The following is a 16,482-nucleotide window of genomic DNA, read 5'->3' on the forward strand; positions in this document are numbered from 1 at the left end:
GGACCTCTTTGTTTCAGGAGCATTATTGAATAATTTCATTTAACAGACGGCACAATTTTAACTTGCCATTTAGTATGGCGTCTTGTTCAGAAATCTTCAATTCCAAGTATCACACAAACTATCCTTTTTTGTGCGAATTATTTTTTCAATTCATATATAGAATTTATCAAATCAATTTGATTTTAAACGGAAATAAAGACAATTGTAAATTGTAACACGAAAATACCACGGAGATCGATGCCATTGAGCCAGAACAAGTAATAATAGCTTCTTGTAAACGCTGCCCTAAGTTTTCTATTTATTGACATGCTTTCCCTGAATATTTCGCCTCGGCACGAAACTGTGACATGACTGTATATTCTTTAAATTTACTTACAATATTTGACTATATAACAAAAATAGTTATATTCTAATTTATAAGGAGACATCAATAAATGTTTAAATCTATTTTATTTTGTCCCGATTTATCTCTTACAAGATACATGAAATATAAAAAATCCATATAAATACATTTTGTTCAAACGGCCCGACATATCACATCAATGCCCTGGTTACATACATACATGTATATATAATTTAAAATAATCAAGCAAATATATAAAATAAGTATGTTTAAGCATTTGTATAAAACATAAGCGTTACATCGACTTATTTACAAAATAAAAAATGACAAATTATGATTGTCTTAAAATAGTTATTGCAATAATACCCTGTTTCTGTAAGAGCTAAAATAAAATGTAATGTTTCCGAAAAAATAAAAGTAATCTAAAAACGTGCATTATGACATTCAAGTTAAAAGTAGACATTCAAGTTAACATGTATATTTGAAAATGTAAAAAAAAAATGGTCAAATATTTTATTATTCAAATGATATTTGTTCAAATAATTGTAAATAAATTCTTATATTTTCTCTAACGTGTAAAATGTTTGACTAGAGTAAGATTAAAAAAAAAAAACACAATTTTTGTTCAGAGTTGAGCATTGAGTAAAGGGAGACACCTCAAATATTACGACGCTGGAGGTTTTGGTGGCTGATCTACCCTGTAAATGCTATCGGCTATTACAAAATACCCCCTGTACTCGACTTCCTCGGGGGTAGTGTCGTAGTGATAGTGACCACCTTGACCGTGCATGCTAAAACAATGCCAGTGCTCGTCCCGTAGGTTATAACCCTGAAATACACAAACTTGGAATACAATAATGTTATTTTTATTTTTTATTTTGAAATATCAAGGGGTTCAGCTATGTAAATGATAGAACATTTCAGTACGTCATAATATAGACAGTAAATGAAATCTTACAGGATCGTGCGAGACCAACTCTCCCACACAGATTAGAGTTGGGTCCATGGTGAAAAATTTCAACCAATTATCTACCATTTCTTGACTGGTTAAAGGTGTTTTTGAAAAGTCATCCTGAAATAAAAATACAGATCTATGATGCTGTTAATGAACATATACAATATTGATGATAAACGTGTACAAAACTGGTGATAAACATGTACAATACAGTTGATAAACATGTACAATACTGGTAATAAAAAATGTTCAATATGGTGATAAACATATACTATATTTTTTTGTAAACAATACTACTAAAACATGTATAATGCTGTTGATAAAGCAATAATTGGGATAAACATGTACAATACAGGTGATAAACATATACAGTACTGTTGATAAACGTATACAGTTCTGTTGATAAATGTGTAAGAAACAAGTGATTAATGTATACAGTAGTGATGATAAACATGTAAATTACTGGTGATTAACACGAATGATATCGGCGATAAACATGTACAGTACTGCTTATATCAAGGACAATAGCGATGACATGTAAATTACTGGTGATACACACAAACAATTGTGGTGATAAACATTGACATTTTGTTCATAAACACGTAAAATACTGAAAATAAACATGTACAGTAATGGTGATAAACATGTACATCACTGGTGATAAACATGAATTATGCAGTTTTCATTCAAATGACATTGCCAATCTTCAGATGAGTAAATATGGTGTCAAAAATCAAGCTTCAAAGAGATAAAAGAGGTCAGTTAAACATGTACATACATGTACATACGTGTATATACAGTCTGCTATAATAAATGACAGGCTATTTACGATTATAGTAGCATCTGCTCCTTTCACATTTTCTCATATAAAAAAATACTTAATAACCAATGTTATTTACTTAAATATATGCAAGTTTGTTGTCGTTTTTTTCAACAAATCATATTCTCAAGTTATATTGTAAACTGTTAAAATTTTCTATGCACCTACCATTATATGAGTGTACGTCTTTCCTTTTTCTACAAGGAAAACCCCGCCCAGTGCCACCGGTTTATCCCCATAGTGCGCGCGCAAACTCATTTTTATACTTCTACTGAAATCGTCTGCTCCGTGTCGTTTACTTGCCTTTACTTCAATAACCTGAATACATGTAATAATAATAATAAAATAATAGTAATAATAATATACAAAATATAAACATAATCGCATTTTAAATAAGTGAATAAAAAGTAAAAACATAGTGCACAAAAAATCTAGCCAAAGGAGAAGAATTCTCTAAGACTCGTCTTTTGTTCACATCCTTTTCCATTATGTAAAATATTTTGTTTGTTGATTATTTGTTTTTTACATTATACATACTTTTGGGAATAAATATGTTTAAACCAAAACATTTACTGATATTGACATTTTGCGTCATTTAGTACATTTAGAAGAATTATTCTGTAAAAAAAGGGATCGAGTAAATTTACGTACATGTATATGAAAATTTGCAAATAAGTTATTGCTCTAAACCTTCATGACATGAAACATTTATCTTGCAAAAAATATTTCAAGTCTCGTAATGTCAATGAACGTCAGTGGAGTCCCTTTAATTATAGGAAATCCATAGAGAATTCGCTGCTTGACGTTAGAAACTTCGTCAGAACTTATCGTTCCTTTGCGATAGAGAATTCATTGCATCTTTACCATACAGAATCCATTGTTCCCTTCACGACATATATTCAAAGCATTGTTTTTGCTTTTTCATCATAACCTACCTTGCCAGGTTTCCCGTCAGAAACAAGGAAGTTTCCCATCAAACAAAACTCCTCCGCGTTCAGTTTCTCCAGTATACATTCTCCTGTCTAAAACATAAATACATCAATAATTATTGTTATTTCATTTTGTAGCACGGACAATGCTGAAATCAAAATAAGAATATATATTTTAAATATCTTTAAATCTTTAGATATCTTTTAAAGAACCGAGTAGAATATCATTGCCTATGTAAAATCTAAAGCTAAATTCAAACAAATTGTTCTTGTTTTTTTTTCTATTACATTGTATATTGTAGCAGAGATGAATCAACCATAATGTTTATTTAATACAAGTTTTTTATTGAACAAAACATATTTTTTGATGTTTTTGATTTTGTATCTTTTTTACGTATGGTTTCAAATCGTTCTGAAACTGTAATGGTCCTATAGGGATTTCCTATCTGTACTTGCGGTGCTTTTCGCGTGCATTTATTCAGGCACGAGCGTATTCTGAGAAGAATCGCCAACCATCCTAAATACATGAAAAAATTGTATAAAAATGATAATTGTTTGGTTAAGATCAACATTACCTGCATGTTTAACTTGGAGATCCACGCATTATTTATCACCTTCCCATCAGCTGCATATTTGATATTGTTCATCAGCTAAAAATAAATATAACTGATATATATTCAATTTTCACCATTCTAAGCATGCGTAATAATGGTCTTCAAGGACTAGAAAAATGTATCACTGATATAAAAGAAGAACTGCCAGTTACTGGCTTAAATATTCATCTGCCAAAATACTCGTACAGCACTTAACACCTGATGTTTTGTTTTAAAGTTCATTTACTATTATAGTATTTGACTAGTTTTTATAAATATCCGAATAGAAAAATGCTTTATATGAATTCAGCAGACCCACTTCAGAATCATTATTCCAATATAACAAATGCATATATCACCTCCGAATTGATGCCCACAATATGGGCGGGGCCTGCCCCAGCACCAATCATAAAGGCGTTTGGTAGTTCACATAGCTTGGCTATCTCTTTAAACTTAAATATCTGGAAATAATATTTATAAAACTTGTTATTAGATAAAACGAATAACTTGTAAAAATTAAAAATTAATATACATGTATCTTGAACAGAATAGCTAAAGCGCAAAATATCCGCCGTCATATTTACCACATCTTTTCTTTAAAAAAAAACTAGCAAGCTTTTTTTTCACAATTTAAAGTAAACTTATTTTCAGTTAAATCGGTTAATCAAGAAAATGAGCCCAATCTTAGTATCGAGAATGCTTGGAATATTCCAACATTCGGTGCAGGTTCTAAGTAATTACTTCCGGTCAATGGAGAAGTACAAAAACAACTAAAGTTGGAAAAGAATGTGTTATCTAAATAACAGAAAATAAAGAAAAGGATGATAACACTGACTATACGTGATGTATTTTAATTTGTATTAAATAAAAAATACAGATAACTTATGAACACTTGCTTTGTCCCTCTGTACAAGGGGTAGAAGAAATCCTGGTCCCCCAATATCGGCAAGTCTAGCATTGCCACAAATGCCTGCAATATCAAACACATCGTATAAACACCATTGTAGTTAAAAATCAAAGCGCTCAAAGTACTGGAAACCAGCGAAGTACATGTATTGTATGCAATAAGAAGATCGAAGGTCTTCGTTAATTAAAATCAAATGATTTCATATAGTAAAGTTATTTCATTTAGAAACTATCTTTATTATACCCAAACAAAGATGGTACAAATGAAATGCATTGTTACTTTTCTGGCGTAAAGAACAGTTTGGGTTTTGGTTTAATGCCGTCAGAATCAGTCACCATTTGGCAGTTTAAGCACGTGTATTGAAGGTAAGAATAGTAGATAGTAGTCAGAAAAAGTATCGGGAAAAAGCGTTTTGAAGTATTTTATCGTGATAAAAAAAACTTCACAGAAAATGTAATTTACTCGCTATTATCGTTACATTTAAAAAGTAAATTCGAAATGCACTTTTAATACCGAATTATTCCACATTCGTACGGCTGTGATTCGAACGTTTCGAAACATAAGTGCAAGGTTTTGTGAAAATTTTCACCAGTATAAAATGCACTGCTCCCATAAGGTAAAATAACTAGAATTGTAATTTATACCATTTTCTATTAAATATGTTTTTCCCAGATAAGACGCGAATGTTTTATTTTATGTAAAAAATACATCAGCTAACTTGAAATTGCAGTCACTTTCAACAACAAATGCAGTTTGTTTTTTCTGAAAGTCACAATTTTATTTTTATCTTTAAATTAAAATTTGTTAAATATTTTAATTGTTTTTCATAATGATATAATTATCAAAGACATAAAAAAATCGAAAGAAATATAATTATATGCTACTGACTGGCTATGAATTCAACTACAACTCGATGCATTTATTTGAAAGGAATCTTAACATGCGCAAACTGCGAGATCACGCACTGGTCGTGTTACAGTCAAATTATATCTCCACTAATTTGTAATTTAGTGAAGTATACTATCTAATGAGTTTATTCAGTAACATACTCTAACTGATATGTTATCAAACTGTAGATTGCACATACTTAAATAAATCACATGTACATCAGTATAGATACAGGAATATACAAAGCACTGTAGTGAAGTAATAACTACGCAAACCTATTTTAAACGAAATACAGTTAATCCTACAGTTCATATAATTTACGATGCTGATTAAATTGAACTCAATAATATTCCACATTACAGATCATCCCCTCCGTTCCAAAATAGCTAAACTTTGTGGTCGATTTCCAATCTAGTAACTATTTACAGGGACATTATCAATATCATTACAAAAATAATGTACAAGCAATTTTGCAGCATGTATATTAAATAATAAATATATATTAAGTTTGTATAAAGGTATTACAGCACAGCCTCTGGACAGCATTAACCTGTATGATAAAAGGATTTAGTTATTTTGGTTGTTGTTAAGAGGTGTGCTAAAACGAGGTTAAATATGTTGTGAGGGAATAGGTCATTTTCCGCAGAATGATTAGCCTAAGGACAAAAGTCTAAAATATTCCGTACCTTCTGATGACAGATGGAATGGAGGTTGAGTAAGATCCGGACAGTCCACCACCGACACCTCTACATTGGTGAAATTCTTCGCCAAACCTTCTTTGAGGACTAAAAAGAGGCAGAGGTACATGTGTTAATCCAGTCTTGAAATAGCATGCCAAGTTTTATGAAAGTTTTGAAAATGCATTCAAAAAGTAAAATATTGTGAAGTGAACAAAGAAAGTAATTAACACATCGTAAATAGCACATAAAATCAACGTAAATTACCAAAAATACACCAAAATGTGCAAAAAATAGCCTTTTCAGCGTTAGTCACGCTGTAGAAATGTGGTGATTAATATCTGCAAAACCAGTCATTAACCGCATATTAAATGTTAATTATTACGTGAATTTTGTATCTTTTCATTCTTCTTTTTAGTACATTTTTTTCAAGTTTGATTTTCTTGAAATATTAAATTTAGCTCATCTAGTTTAACCTCTTGAATTTCTTTAAAAGACCTTTCGTTACCAATTTTAAGATATTAAGATTATCCTTTATTTTTTGAAGTTGGTCAACTTTTCACATACAATTAAAAACCCGAAGATAAATATAGGCCTCTATTTACTCGTGTCGGAATATTTTTTTTTTTAATAGGCTTGAGTTTGAATAGTCATTCGACAGTACCTTACAAGTACACATTATTTCGTACTTGGCTAATCATCTGTATCCTCACATGTATAAAGCATGAAAATCACCTTTAACAAAGCGTTTGGTTATAGTTAAGCAAAAGAAAACCCGCCCCCTTCCACAGCCTCGCAGGTAGAGTAACGGGTTCAAAAGTTAGCACGGCATTTAAACACTGCATATATAAAATCACTACAAACAAATGTCACGCGGAAGCAACATTTGCATTCTATACAGTATAATAAACATTTACCTTTCGTTACATCTTCTAGACTTGGCACATGTGTCGGGATCTTGTCAACTTTTACTTCGTCCGTCATCATGAAATATCTGGGCCGATACTGTTTGTATGCGCTTGAACCGCTACAGGCAGCGCCCTAATTTCTTTGTAAATGTAGAGCGGAGAACCATTCTAGTTTTATTAAGAGTAGTTTCCCCTCTATTAACAAGTGAGGCCCGTTGCGGTATCTGTGAACTTATAGTTATTTAGCGCAATTGTTTAATGGCATAAATCGCATTCATCATTTTAATATTTGAGTAATTCGCATACATTGTTTCAGTAATGAACCGCATTACGTATGTATACATAATTTTAGTAATAGAGTAATTCGCAAATGGACCGCATTTCATATACATATGTTTAGTAATAGATTCGCACATATTCGCAACATTCGCACATATTGTTTTAGTAATTGACCGCATTACAAATATTATTTTAGTAGTAGGGTAAATCGAATACATTATTTCAATTATCGAGTAAATATATAATATACCTTGTTTTAGTTATCATAAAAAAGACCACATTACGTACACAATTTTTTTTAATTCAGCTGCATCTGTACGTATTTTTGTTCAACTGTCGATAATTCAAAGGAATGCTTGCAACATAATATTTTTTATCGTTGTCTACGCGCAATTTTAAAATTTTATCAGCTGACAGTATTCCGGAAACATTTTATAAGTTATGTAAGCTTTGATAAGATATGATTTTTTAACATATTTGATTGGGTTTTATGGTGCATAGGCACTGTTGAAGTCTTAGGTACCCTCTCTTGTAATCAATATTTCAGGCATAGGCGGACACCTGTGTAAAACCACCGATCTGCCGTTATTTAGCTACATACATGTAATTGGTTGTTGTTGTTTTTTTTTTTTTTCATAGGGAAGAATCCAAGGTAACTGCTGGTATTCGATTTTTTTTTCAAAACAGCTTATAATAAGATTCATTGACATATATGATAAGTATACGTGCTGGGATTGACAAATATACATTTTATTTGGATTTTAAGGGGTTTTGGGGCTCCACACCCCAAGTGTCTGTGTAACAGTGCAGGACAGGGATTCGAAACATCTTAAGTATATAAATTCAATTATTTTGTATTATATTTGATTTTGAAGTATCAGGTGTATCATGATTTTCAAAATAAAACCTTTACCAAAACACTTCTTTTTTTGCTTGATATACCTTGGTATTAAAATTTTGAATATATAATATCGCATATGATAAGTACAATAAATAAAACGCTTTCTCCTTTACGCCTTATGGATTCCTGTACAAGAAGAAATTTGTATAGAGATGTAAAGAAAAATCACGTGAAGTGTACTTCATTTATTTTCTAATATATTTCAGGGATTTCCGCCGATTCATTTTCACATGATGTGACGGATTTTTTTCATCATTAAATTTTATCGGGCTGGGTAAACGGGTACAGGTCATTATATACCAAATATTTACATACCTACGTATATCTGAAATATAACACTTACACTGCACAGAAAAAACTTCGTGAAGTTTTTAAAAAAATACACGGAAATCTATCCTCGTGCTCACCATAATAATTATTATCATCATTTTATCATCATCATTATCCTCATCTTAATACTATTAATTATTATTATTATTTTTATTATAATTATTACAATTTATTATTATTATTTTTATCATCATTATTACAATTTATTATTATTATTATTATTATCATCAGCATTATCATTATCATTATTATTATTATTATTATTATTATTATTATTATTATTATTATTATTATAATTATTATAATTATTATTATTATTATTATTATTATTATCACCATTTTTATTATTATTATCACCATTTTTATTATTATTATTATCATACTTAAATTGTAACTATTATTATGATTATTATTCTAAATGTATATCACATGAAGAATAAAAGATTACATGTGAAAATATTTACTATTAAAGATTAAAACTTAGTGATAGTTTGTCTTCTAACAAATTTCTGAATCATTATAACTTTATTTATAGCAAGAAGACAAAAGAATAAACAGCTTTGTATGGTCAATGAGTACCGTTCCGGAATTTGAAACTGAAGAGAGAAAAAAGGCACTAAAAATACAAGGCTTATTAGAAATAAATAAAATAGCATAGCAACTTGGCTCTAAATGGGCCTTTAAACTGACATTTATCTGACCTAGTCCTGTCACTGCGTTATACTTTAAAAAAAACTTAAAAGTTGTCTAGTTAAGTGTTGTAAGGACGATTGTTTCTTATATTTGTTCCAAATTTTAGCCATTTGGGCTTCTGATTTCGTGAACAGTGTGTACAAATCCGCACACAACTGACCTCTGAATCATTTATCAATAAATTATTTTTACAAGTATTTTTTTGTCGATTCTAATTTCACATACATACGTATTTTGTCAAAGCGAAGAAAATGTAGTGGCAACAAAGTTTTGTAGGACAGTATGAATTTAAGCCACGCTTAAAAATGGCCATCTCTGTGTCTATATTTATATTTAGTATTAAAAAATGACTGTCCGGAAATTCTACCCGATTTGGTCTATTTATAGAATATATACAGAAGAAGGGGGTAAATGACCATTCATGGAATAACCTTATTTAAACTCAAAGCTTGTACAAAAATAAAAGCCAGATCAATTCACATTAATGTACGCTTTATGAACATTTTGTTTAACACACGTTAACCTTTCTTTATAACAAATATCAGTATTTGTAGAGTTGAAACCTAATACATGTAAATTAGCTAACGCTCGTATAGACTTGGAACATTTATTTTTAACAGACAACTAATTTTGTAAAGAGTTGACCTCCTTTAATTCATATGTACATTATGTGTAAACTGCTTATCTGTGACTAATTTTGGAATTTTTTTTTTTGGATTTTTTCTTTTTGAAAACAGAGATATATGTGCATGTATAAAAGTTTGAATCTACAGTTGATGATTGAGAACGACAGAGGAAAAAAACAATACATTGTCCTTTATTGTGTTTCATAATATAGTATCATTTCATCAACCATATCAAATTGCATTTTAACTGAGGTTAAAACGAGTGAAATTGCGAAATTGTTCGTATCTTTTTTTAAATAATACGCTAGTATTTACATTTCATATTTATTTTATTCTTTGATATATTTAATAACATCGGAATATCATAACATAACATGGCTGAGGCCATTTCAGAAGATATAAAAGTGGATAAAACATGTAATAAAGATAGTCTCGTGGAGGTGGAAGATAGAAATGGGACAGAAGAAGATCGTCTTGGAGACGAGGACGTTGCTGACGGCTTTATTTCCGACATTTTCACTGTAAGTGTTGAATATATCTTGAAATATTTATTGAAATATTCGAATATTCAAAATTTCCTTCAATATTCCAAGCCGAGCCAATTGCCTGGTAATTTTTTTTTTCGTAACGTATGTTCAGAAATTCTTGGCTAGATCCCTGGAATAATTTATCTCTCTTATTTCTTTGATGTTTATATCCTTTTAAAGTTTTCTTGTTTATATTTAATTAGCTATAAAATCAATATGATTCCATTGTCAATTTTTTTCTTCTTTAAACTGTCACATTCGTTACTAGTGATTTTTTTTTAATTTTATCTAAGACTTGTACCTTAAAGTGCTATGCGGTTTATCTACGTTTAGTATACATACAGATAAGAAAATGACCAATAATGGAATAACCTTATTCAAAACTCGACGATGTTTTAAAAAAGAAAACCCCTAGATCAATATTCATTTAATTATTGAACTTTTGATAAATATCAATGGCCTTATAGAGGGTTCTCTTTTTCCTTATGATTTCATTTGATTTTTTATAGCTTTCAACATTGTATGTATTCCTTTTCAAGCTCCAAATACTGTATTTTTAGTAAAATATTTTTCACCAAATATACAGTAAACCATTCATACCGGGTCAATGTAATTCACATTTAGAAGTAAGTATACATGTAGATCTAATAATGTTTTTTCTCTTCGATCGTTGGCATGTTTTCGTCTAGATACAGTTTCGTCTATATACGTTTATTATGTCATTTATGATTGACGAGTTATCAGAACAATTTCGTTATCGAGTGTTCATACCTCAGTTGTTTGGACAATGGAGGAGTTTTTATCTGATTAGAGTGATTACACACTGTCATACAAATATGTTACTTCAGATATAAATATATGTTCCTTGTACAATAGTGAAGGCCAAATATATATCTTTAAATAAGTGTAATGTTTCCGTTTATAAAGAACAAAAATATAATAATATCAATAAAATTATGTATAATTAACGTTTGATATAAAAAGAATTTCGTGGCCGTTGACAATTGTACAGGACCTTAAAGGGACCTTCAGATATTTCTGATGTCCCCTCTACGCCACAGTACAATTGTTGTACTAAAATGAGTTTCTGTTGATAAAATGCACAGGGGATTAGTTATTTTTTCGTCAAAAATGAAACTTACCTATTATATTGATACTTTACTTGAACACATTTAGCATTTAACCGCTTGAAAACTTTACAGTTTATAGGTAGTTCGGGAGGGGGATGAGGGGTTTTGGTATTACATATAGGTTGGAGTTCTCTTGTTATTCCCTTGTCAAATATATGCAGTATAATGTAAAAATTACATGTGTATGACTGACTTCAAATATCATATACATATACACAATTATATTGTTTTCGTTTTATTTCTTTCTTTGTTCGTTCAAAAGTAAGGTCAAGTGTGTTTTACAATACCTTGACTTAATAGAAATTAATTTAAGTGTTATGCTTGTTTTTCAAACCATACATATATTATGATGTAAAATGATACATGCTTGTAAATTTGCAAACTAACATAGAAATCAGAATATAAGCATACTTTAATATGACTGGCCTGATATCCAAATTTAATATGACTGGCCTGACATCCAAATACGTAATGTTACATTTAAAAAAGGTTTAATTTAGGTGCTTCTCTCATTTTAAACTGCATGACATGATTGTGAAAAAAGATAAAAAATATCTTTTCAAAAATTAATAACAGGATTGATAGCCTATTATTATGATATTCTAAAGACGGGGGTATCGTTTTACTGGCTTATACTAGTATAATGTAATATAAATAATAGTATTCTTCTGTTTGTAACGAAATAGATTGAATGTCAACCTATACTTAATATATTTTGCCCCCAAATTTTTTTTTTATTTTTTATTCCCAAAAAGCTGTTTTTTCCTCAAAAAAAAAATTTTAAAAATCGAAAAACATTTTTTTTGGGAATAAGGGGCTTTTTTTTCTGCCTTTTTTTTCCAAAAAAACACATTACGGGAATTAAAAAAAACACGTTTGGGTTTTTTTTTTTTTTTTTTTTATAGAACAAAATTTGGTTTATTTTTTTATATTCTATTTTTTTTACAATTTATTTAAATTTACAACTTTTTTCAGGTAAAAAAAGAATCAAAATTTTTTTAAAAACCCGTTTTTTTACATAAAAAATACCATGTTAGTTAAAATCGAAAAAATTTTTAATTTTATAACATTAAAACACGGGGTCAAAGGGGAAACGTAAAATCCTAGACGGGGAAATGGAATCGGGGGGAACGCTTGGGAAAAGAAATGTTCATTTTTGTATTTTATTTTTCTATTTTCAAAAATTGCCACATCACATAAAAAATTTGAACCACGTGCTTGTGTGCAAAAAAACCATACCTTTTTCCAGCAGTGCATACAAATCTAGCATATAACAAAGTAAAACTTGGGTAAAAATGAAAATCGATCGGTTATTATTTTTCCCGCGCATGTCAATCGCATGGGAAAAAAAAAAATTTTTAGGTCATTTTAAAATTTAATTATTATTTATAAAAAATTTCTTAAAATTTATGTTGTCAATTTATCTTTTTTAGTTTATTTTTACAAATCTTTAAAAAAAATTATATTATCATCGTAAATTTCAATTTTTAAACGCTGATAATAATTGACTTAGGGGTATGGTGGCTGTTTTGTTTCGTATTTTCCACCTGGGGCCAGAGGAAAACGAAAATACGACAAAAGTCACCATTTTGTTGTACTTTCGCTCCTCGGGGCGGGGAACAAATTCAGAAAATACGTCAAAGCCCACAATTTTGTGGCATCCCTAAATTTATTGTTTTTTTGTGTTTGTGTTTTTTGCTGCGCGGGCACCAGGCGAAAACACAAAAATAAAGAGTCATCACTTTGTGTATTATTGTGTTTTCGCTTTTTGTCCCCAAGCGAATAGAAAAAGTTGGATTTTTGAAAAAACGACATGGCAAAACCAGCTCCCAATAGTGACTTTTTAACATTAAGCGCACTTTTATCAGGAGATCAACATGAAACAAAATCAGTTCTACAAAACGGCCCCAGACGCTAGGGGGCGCAAAGGTCTTTCTACACCCTTTAAAGAATCAAGTCGGAGGGTTTTCCCCGAATTTTGCATTTCTTCTTTAAATGTACGAGTACAGTTAGTTTTACGTATTTTTTTTTTTCTGCCAAACCCCTTTTTCTTATACTGGCAATAATCTGACCATCTTAAATTCTTAAATTTTTAATTAAATTAAATTTAAAATTTTTCATTACAAAAATTTTTCAATACAGTGACATCGGATCGCAGGCTTCAAATAACCGATAAATGTACTAAAATTTTTCATTTTTGATACCTTGGGCTGGGAAGCCCCCGACTCCCAAATTATTTAAGCGATGAACTACTCAGCTAGTTTATGGAACCTCGGTGGTTTCTATTCAGGTCCCCGTTCGTCCCAGAAATATGCCCCCGAGATTCTTCCTCCCCAGTAAAACGGGAAAAGGTTTCAATATCGTACGTTTTTTGGGCCCGACGAAAAAACCGGGCAAAAAACTAACAATCGGGAAATAATATGTACGACGGCCCAAAGGGAAGATGATTTATATTTATCGTAATCACTTGATTTTAAAAAATGTATATATGGGTAAAAAATGGCATTTAGGGCGAGAGAAAGGTTTTTTGGCAAAATGTTAAAAAGGAAAAATCCTACCCAAAATGTTTTACCCTGTCCAGACGGGATGAGGGTTATGGAAGGTTTAAACTTTGAACTTATCACCAGATTCCGTCCGTCATATAAAGCACGTGACGTCACGGTTGGGAAGAAAAGGAAAAACGAATGTTTTAACGGGATTTTTCATCTGTAAAAGCATGTTAGGGATGGGTGATGACTTATTAAAACAAATGTATAGGAAGTCCTTTTTGAATGGACTTTTTACGAGCACTTGTATTTCAGGGTGATTTTAAAGTGCAAATTTAAGAAAAATAAATATTTTTTTTGACATTTTTTTTACAACTTTAAAACACCTGACATTTTTCTATGGGCACTTTAAGGGGGATTTTGTATTAAAAAGTTTTTGTTTTTTTGTTCAAAAAAAAATGTTTTATTTTCACCGTTGGTTTGTTTTTTAAATTTAAAATTTGTCTTTCCCATTTATCACAATCCCCCAACACCACAATTTCATCATGCCACCACCCAATTATTTGTAAAATTTTAACCCCCACCCCAAAAAATCATCAGCTCATGGCTGCCATACCAACAATTGTTTATCATCATGACCACGACCACCCTCATCACACGCCATCACCATCATTATATCATCTCCAACCACCATAACCATCACAAACCGCCTGAGCACAATCCCTATCACACCATAAACCCCCGTATCAACATATCATCATCACTACCAACAAAAACCCTCATCATCATCATCATCATCAAATTATATTATTATTATTATTATTATTATTATTATTATTTTATTTATTATTTTTAAACATTAAATTTTTTCATTATTAATATTATCTATTATAGTTGTATTTATTATTATATTATTTTTTTTATTTTTTATTATTTTTATTATTAATACCATTATCATTTATTTTATTAAATTTTTATTATTATTATTATTATTATTATTTATTATTATTATTATTTTTTTTATTACGGGAGTTATTAAAAATTTGGATGGGTTTCAATATGACTGGACAAACTTCAATTGTGTTCGAATTGAAAATCAAAGGACTATTTTTGGGAATATACAGTAGTATAATTTTTTTATTGGGGTTCAAGCTTTTTGTAAGTTAAAAAATATTCAAATTTTTATAAGTAAAATTCAGATATTTCATATATTTTTTTAATCAAAACTGCTAGCTGAATAAAAATTGCTGAATTACGAATTAATTTTACAGATACATGAAGTTTTAATGTTCCCCCTTTTTTGGGAAAAAATATTCGCCGGCACAAAAATACCAAAAAAATTTGCGATTTTTCCCCCCCTGTAATTATTTTTAAAAATTTCCCGGGCATTTTTTAAAACTGCGTTAAAATTTAAAAAAAAAAAACATGGATGGACACAGCTTCATTTTAGATAAAAAAAGGGAAAATAACCCCTTGTAACATTTAGTCTTCTTTTCAGGGCAGCTTTTTTGTTTAGGGTACGGTATACAGGATGCGACCCGAGCCCAATTTAAGATTTGACTCCAATACCCTATGATGAAGAGCGGGTTTTAGACGCACGGACAAAATCCCAAAAAGCTCTGGGAGAACCCAACCAGACAAACCAATTTCAGGTCTTGTTCACATTCAGGACTGTTTTGTCAACAACAAAGGGGTCATTTTGTAGCAAAATATTGTAATAGAAAAAAAACCCCTTTCTTTTTAATACAAGCATTTCGTAAGGAAAAATTAATAATGCAAAAATAAAATTAATTAAAAGCAAACAGCCGCTTTGAAATGCGCCGAATTGTTCTGTCTTGGTTTTTTTGGAAATTTTATCGTCCAAAAAATCGTAAAGTGTCCAAGAATCGTTCATCGTTTTATAAAAAACGTCCAACATTTTGTCCTGAAAAGTACAACATTGTCCTGAAAAGTACAACATTCCTAGAATGTACAACATGTCCTAGAATCAACGTACAAATTGGGCCTAGACCTTTAATCAATTTCCCCAGAAACGTACAACATTTTCCTAGAATTGTTCACGTTGTATAGAAAATTTTCATATTTTGAATCTCAGTTTTGAGGAGTACCGTCCCGAGGGTACCCGCCCTTGCGGTAACGAGCTTCCGAGAATATAATCAGATTGAAAAAAAGGGGTTGTTATTTTAGGATTTGCTACATTGTTTTGGGGGTTAAAATTATTATCAAAAAAATTAATATTTTTTCCCTACAAACTGTTGAGAAATCAAAAGTTTTTTTATCTCAGTATGTTTTCTGTGTAAATGTAATTTAATATGAGAATTTTTTATAATAACCCTTTTTTTACTATGTCATTGTTTTTTAATGTATGTTTCTATCTGTCAATTATTGTATTTTTTTTATTTTTTTAGGTTTATCATTATCATCAATAACCCCCAACCCCACCATCCCCTATACACATCACCATCACATCAAACAATCATTTTTATTATT

General features: G+C 30.2%; 1 protein-coding gene across 1 annotated transcript; it reads right to left on the minus strand.

Moving 5' to 3' along the window:
• Positions 1-433: 433 nt before the first annotated feature.
• Positions 434-7,172, minus strand: LOC132751492 (ester hydrolase C11orf54 homolog). Its single transcript, XM_060741658.1, has 9 exons — positions 7,030-7,172; positions 6,122-6,220; positions 4,537-4,610; positions 4,000-4,101; positions 3,623-3,697; positions 3,054-3,140; positions 2,287-2,436; positions 1,302-1,415; positions 434-1,172 (listed from the first exon to the last, which is right to left on the minus strand). The coding sequence occupies exons 1-9, from the start codon at positions 7,097-7,099 to the stop codon at positions 1,008-1,010; spliced, it is 936 nt and encodes a 311-aa protein (XP_060597641.1). The 5' UTR covers positions 7,100-7,172; the 3' UTR covers positions 434-1,007.
• Between the last annotated feature and the right edge of the window lie 9,310 nt (positions 7,173-16,482).

This window comes from Ruditapes philippinarum, unplaced genomic scaffold (assembly GCF_026571515.1).
Source record: "Ruditapes philippinarum isolate M1 unplaced genomic scaffold, ASM2657151v2 ctg1167_1_1_1_1, whole genome shotgun sequence".
Lineage (NCBI taxonomy): Eukaryota > Metazoa > Mollusca > Bivalvia > Venerida > Veneridae > Ruditapes > Ruditapes philippinarum.